This window comes from Lytechinus pictus, chromosome 1, assembly GCF_037042905.1.
Source record: "Lytechinus pictus isolate F3 Inbred chromosome 1, Lp3.0, whole genome shotgun sequence".
Taxonomy (NCBI): Eukaryota; Metazoa; Echinodermata; class Echinoidea; order Temnopleuroida; family Toxopneustidae; genus Lytechinus; species Lytechinus pictus.
Window position 1 is genome coordinate 23192589 of NC_087245.1, and position 6859 is coordinate 23199447.

At 39.4% G+C, this 6859-nt stretch overlaps 1 protein-coding gene across 1 annotated transcript; it reads left to right on the forward strand.

The window, feature by feature from the left end:
• The first annotated feature begins 799 nt into the window (after positions 1-799).
• Positions 800-6176, forward strand: LOC129259551 (frizzled-5-like). The gene has a single exon (XM_054897832.2). The coding sequence runs from the start codon at positions 1917-1919 to the stop codon at positions 3594-3596; it is 1680 nt and encodes a 559-aa protein (XP_054753807.2). The 5' UTR covers positions 800-1916; the 3' UTR covers positions 3597-6176.
• The last annotated feature ends 683 nt before the right edge of the window (positions 6177-6859 follow it).

Sequence of the window (6859 nt, forward strand, 5' to 3'; positions counted from 1 at the left end):
GCTTGTTGGATTTTTCTCTTTTTATATAAATCAACTTTTTGTTGGGGTGGACTTGTCCTTTAATGGTTCACAATACTGTTTGGTTTTGAACTGATTTCGATCGTCTGGGTCCATATAAAAAACGCAAGTTGGGGCCTACCCGTGAAAGTGTTAAAATCATTACTTGTTAAACATAATCAAGAACTAGCAACTGGTAAGAATATTCACATAATGCTTTATATTTTTGTTTTTATTCAACGCTTTCAAAATATGTTAAGAAGAGGAAAGAAATTTGGTTGATTGAGGAGATGATAGCGCATTCGAATCAGTTTTCAGTAATTAGTTCTATCATGAATGTTCATGTACAAATTGCATGTTTATATCAACCTTTGTAAAGTATTGAATTCAGCAGTATGAATTTGCCTCAGATGCCATAATAATGAATATATCATTGTAATGAGTGAATTATGAGCATGATATGTCGAATATTATGCTCACGTTGCAAAACCACTACATTGCACCATGATGTGAAAATACATGTTTTCGTTTTGTTTTCTATTTCTAAGTACCACTGCCACTTGTTGTTTTATTATTGATGATGGTCACTACGGAAAACCCAGTTCATAACTACAAAGTGTTTAAATCATCAGACTAATTCATGATGTCTCTAACTCCAGCTTCTCTCACCGAAAGGAGGCGCTGAGCCGTGACGTCATATAACAATGCGCTAATTGGGGGGACTGTCTCGGTGCTTGATTGACAGGCAGCCAACAGTGAGCTAGTCAATGGGGACATAATGAAGTGACGAGCTTGTCATAGAGCTAAGGGGTGTCACTCAGAAAAGGGGGTTGAGGATCCTATTCAAGCCTTACAACAGTCGCTGACTGAAGCCACAACTCTGTCGAGAAGTCGTTCCGTGCACACCGTTTTTTCTTCCACTCCTCGCACAGACGATATATGTTTTTTGCTTTCATTTTGGGTCATCACTTTTGGTTTGAGTTCGAGTGCAACGCATAAATCAACGACGTCTGAAATTCAATGTGTCATACTGCCGAATACAGCTCACCTTCCATCATTCACTTCAGACGATTATTATTAACCGAGAATTATTTTGTTCAGTGACTGATCGGGACACCAAACTCATTGATATCCGTAGGAGGCTATTATTGGAGTCTGAGGACAGATACTTTTTTATCATTATTATTTGCACACGCGTTATCTTTCGTTCTATGGACGTGGGAGGAACCTTTGGATGACGCCAAATGGTTTCTAGCAGCGCTCTTGAGAAGTGACAACCCAAGGAATGAAAATCAGAACAGAGATAAGGAAGGCATTTTGAGTATACACATTGTATATACGGCAGGCGATAATACTCGCATGTGAATACATAAGAAGTACAAGCGCCTCATCAGTTTTGTTCGAAGCACCCTTATTGAGGAGAGGATCGGAAATATAGGCAAACAGAGAAGAAGTGACTATTTTGTTCTTTTCCCCACTCATATACGGCTGTGTGGATTTAGTGTAGACGTTTTGCTTGTGCCACACATCTCGACCCAGCTTAGAAAACAATTTTTTGAAAGGTATGTGTGTTGGAGCGGACTAGTGTTTGTATAGTAAAGAGGACCAATTGTGGTGGCTATGGTGAAAGTTCAGTTGGTTGAACCGGGACCCTAGTCGAGCTGAGACGAGTGGGGCGAATCTAAAGTAAACCTGTGATGTACGGTAGCGAAGTAAAAGGCTTGTTTGATCAGTGAGGAGTGAGTGTTTAACTAGAGCTGGAAGCTCGCCTGATGCAACACAAAAGGACACGAATACTTGGTAAATTCTCATTTTGAAAAGCAGAGGCATACCACTCCAGTCTGCCAAACCCTTTTCTTTATCGAGTGGGTTGCAACTGTATTAACAGCGATTTCCAACACACCACCGTGGCCAGAAACATGGCAGCCTTCAGTGGAACTATCCGGGGAACTATCTCTCATTATTCTGGGATGACACTGATAATCTTCATTGTGGCTTTATCGTCTTGCTTTAACACTGCTTGGAGTTACCGAGATGCTAAATGTGAAATCATAACTGTTCCAATGTGCCGTGATATTGGTTATAATATGACCTACATGCCAAACCATTTTAACCATGATAACCAGGAGGAAGCAGGACTAGAAGTTCATCAGTTTTATCCTCTTGTCGAGATCCAGTGTTCCCCAGATCTGAAATTCTTCCTCTGCAGCATGTACACTCCGATCTGCTTGACGGACTACCACAAACCTCTGATGGCGTGTCGGTCGGTCTGTGAGAGAGCGAAAGCCGGTTGTGCTCCGTTGATGCGCCAGTACGGGTTCGCTTGGCCGGATCGCATGCAATGTGAGAACCTTCCAGAGTTTGGCGATCCCGATAATCTGTGCATGGATTCGAACCACACTAATTCTGGAACAAGTGCGCCGACCAACCCACCCATGACACGACCAGGAGGCCATCGACCTCACCCTCCAACCAGAAAACCATGTGACTGTTCTTGTCGCGAACCTTTAATACCCGTCCCCGAAACCCACCCGTACTACAATCGCGTTTCCACTGGCGAGATCTCCAATTGTGCAACTCCTTGTAAAAGTGCCTTTTTCTCAGAGGACGAACACACCTTTGCGACATTTTGGATCGGGTTATGGTCCATTCTGTGTTTCGTGTCGACGCTCATGACTGTCGCGACATTCCTGATCGACATGGGAAGATTCAAATACCCTGAACGTCCTATCATTTTCCTCAGTGCGTGCTACTTCATGGTCTCACTTGGCTTCATCATCCGACTCATCGTCGGGCACGACGAGGTCGCTTGTTCAGGCCAATATGTCCGCGTAGGATCGACGGGTCCAGCTCTCTGCACCATCGTCTTTCTCCTCATCTATTTCTTCAGTATGGCAAGCTCAATATGGTGGGTTATTCTCGCGTTTACATGGTTCCTAGCCGCCGGGATGAAGTGGGGCAGTGAGGCAATCTCAAGCTACTCTCAATACTTTCACCTTGCTGCCTGGCTGCTTCCCAGTATCCAATCCATCGCAGTACTTGCCCTCAGTTCAGTTGATGGCGATCCCATAGCAGGAATCTGCTACGTAGGTAACCATGATCTCACCAAACTCCGCGGGTTTGTACTTGCACCTCTCTTCATGTACCTCATCGTCGGATGTTCTTTCCTCCTCGCTGGATTCGTCTCGCTTTTCCGCATCAGGAACGTAATCAAGCAAGGAGGATGTAAGACGGACAAACTTGAAAAACTCATGATCAGAATCGGTATTTTCTCCGTCCTTTACACCGTGCCTGCTACCATTGTGGTCGCTATCTACATCTACGAGCAGCATTCGAGGCCCGACTGGGAACGGGGCGTCACATGCCCATGTCTCGCAGAACATTTACCAAAACCAGAATACTCAGTATTTATGCTCAAATATTTTATGTGCCTTGTTGTTGGTATCACATCGGGGGTGTGGATATGGACTGGGAAGACGCTCAGTTCGTGGCGAGGTTTTATCAACAGGTTACTTGGAAGAAAGGCAAATCCAAACAGAGAGAGAACTTTCAATTGCAAACCAGTGATTCTTAAGAGTTTACCAAACGCACATGTGTGATTTCATATTACCATAATTATAAACTATTCATTCAAGTACATCACAGGGACAAAAGAAATGATTGGAATCAATCTTTGCCGGTGTGTTAACACAGAAATGTCGAACGACTTTGTGTTTTCTTTCCATTATTTGAAGAAATGTTTAAGAGGATTTGTTGATGCCTTTTCAAAAATCAGATTATACATGCACTCATTTCGGTTTCTTTCCCAAGACATTAACTACTTTATTCAGAATAAACACGATTTTTTAAAAAACATTTTTTGTCAAAAGGCATTTGAATTAAATGTGTAATCTGCGAGAAGTATTTTCTGGATGTATACAGAACAATATTAATTATTATTGCCGTTTGTAAAATTCGGTACGATCGGACCACTTTGCACAATATGCCAAATACATTGTCATTTTTTGTAAAGACATATTTTTGTAGTCTGAATTCACTTTTTCTTTCATTGGCTCACTCCAAAGAACGGACAACATAGGTAAGATATTAAGTTGCGATTTGTTATTTCTCGATACCATATCGATTACCTTGCTCGTACCATCACAATGCCTTGAAATTTATCTTCGAAACAAAAGCGGTGTTAATTTTATATTTTGATATTGATCCATCTTCAGTCTTGCGTGGCCATTGTGTTTGGGGTAAAGAAAGATTGATTAGTTGTTATCTTGCCACTATTTTGTAACATCTCTCTTGGTCCTCTTAACTTAAAAAGAGAGGTTCAAGTATGTCCTTCACAATGAACACTGTTTCTATTTTCACAATACATGTGATGATGGAAATTGGTTGCTATATTGTTTGATGTTGTCTTTTTTGTTGATGATCGTCTATTTATGATATTTTTGTCGTGCACCTAATGAACCAAACGGCAAACAACGCCTTACTATTCACAAGAAGCTAATGTCTTCTGCAATACTAGATTACTATAGACATGTTTGAATATCATCAAACGCATTTCGTAGGAAATAACATATCTCAGACCTGTATGCTGACATACCGAGATCAAAGGAATAATATCACATATGCTTCAGTCAAAATGCAACTGAAAGTGTCGAAAGGTAGATATTCGTTTATTCAACGATTGACATGAAATCTTTTATTGATTCTGTATCAATTTATTCAGTTGTTAAGAAAATCATATGTAAGGTGAAGGCTGGGGGTAAAAAAAAATATGTGTACTTTTCTTGAAGAAAGTTGCAGGTTATATGTATAACACCAGCAAATCCTATGTTTTGTGAATTTGTTTTAATGTAAAGCATTATGGCGAAGTCTGTCCTTATTACTATACATTTATATCGAAACATGGACCTATACCTTGATAAATGCTTTCAAATATTAATTGACATATATAATAATTTTATGAAAAATCGGAATTATAATTTTGGTAGTCCTTTAAATGATGAAACAGTCCGTTGCATTATATTTTCACTGTGGACCACCATTGACCGGTGCTCCCCTTTTCTTCATGTTTTGTTTAATTTGGATCCCTATGCTAATACAGGAGTAGAATACCACGGTACCGAATACCCTTTTACTACAATAACCGTCACTAGCGGCCATATCTTACTTGAGAGTTTTCTTTTCTCGTTCCTTTAGTCACATAAGTAAAAATCAAACATGCTACTTAGTGAGCACCATGTCCAGCATCTTGGCACTTAAACAGCCGATACAGATCAAATAAATGTTACATCACGGGGTCAACATTAAAAACCTGAGACGCAAACACAACCCCCTTTCTCCTCTGATACCAGCATTTGTTTGCTACCATCACTTTTCATTGTTTGAGATGCTCTAAGTTAATCTAGATTGTCAACAAAATGGCTTTCTCCCTTTTATTTCATAGCATGTTTCCCCCCCGACCCGGACAGAGAAATTAGGAGGAAATAAGTAACGATATTGCGCCCCTGTAGCTTGTGCAAATGTTCTTGTTCATTAAATATGAGGCTTCAAATTCTAATTTGAAGTGGACATAATTTGGATGAATAGCCAAAAGGTCACTGTTATCATTAGATAATGTTTCTAAACAATCATTTGTGTCTGGTATGATATAATGTTCGTCGATGTTCAGTACCAAATTCCCTATTGGTTTGGTTTGCTCCTTCCAAATCATAAGAAAAATATATATACCGTCATATTCGGTGAACTTGTCACTCAAAGGGTAATACTAACTTTGATATGGTATAACTTTGCACTGACCATGCTATCCAAAATATACTATTAGACTTTTACAGGTGGAAACTTGCTTGAATGTAAAACGTTGTAGTTATCTTTGAGGTGTATAGATGTCCTTAATCATGATACAAATGTAATATTTATGTCCAGAAGAAAGTCAATTAATAACCGGTGTTTTTGTTCAGTAAAGAGGACTGAGTTACGATATATCCCGTAAAGTTTAATTTTGAAAACGATGAATTCCATGGAATGTATCGATTTGATTCATCAGAAACCCCTTCTTCCGATCTTTAATGACATTTGATATTCCATTTTATTGTTCATGTTAATGTTTTTTATGTTGATGATATTGTATATTTGTTTTTCATGAAACGACTGATTAAACAGCCAGATGCATATTGCACAAATTATATATATATATATTTTGTTGTATTTTTGTATATTCAGACACCGCATATTTCATGTTTAGTATTTGGGGACTATATAGGTAAGGGTATATGGCCATAAGAAATATGGTTTTGATTTCTTATCTTATTTTAGTTGATATCTGGGGGGGGGGGGGGTATGTTGTTTGTATTCAAATGGTAATGAGATAATGACGATGAATAATTGTGATGAAAAGATTGTATGGATGATTGTGAAACGGGATGATACATGGTGGTGAAAGTAGTATAGTAATGATTCAAGTTTATTGGTAACGATGACGATCATGGGAGTAGTAACGATGATGTTGCTGTTACCATGACAACGTTGTGTGTTTGGTAGTTGTGATGCTGTTGGATCTGGTGTTAGTGATGGTAGTTATGATAAAGGCGGTGATGATGTTTCTGTCGGAAATGGTTGTAGGGTTCTAGATGATGATGATGATGATGATGATGATGATGATAGTGGTGGTGATGGTAATGGTGGTGATAACGCTGAAGGTACATCTTGGGATGATGCTTATGGTAAATGAGATGGTGATGATGATGATGATGATGATGGTTATCATGCTTATGGTGATGATGATGGAGACGGTGGTGTTGAAGTGATGGTGGTAGTGCAGATGACAATGATGATGCTCATCAATCATTCTTATGGTGATGATTATGGC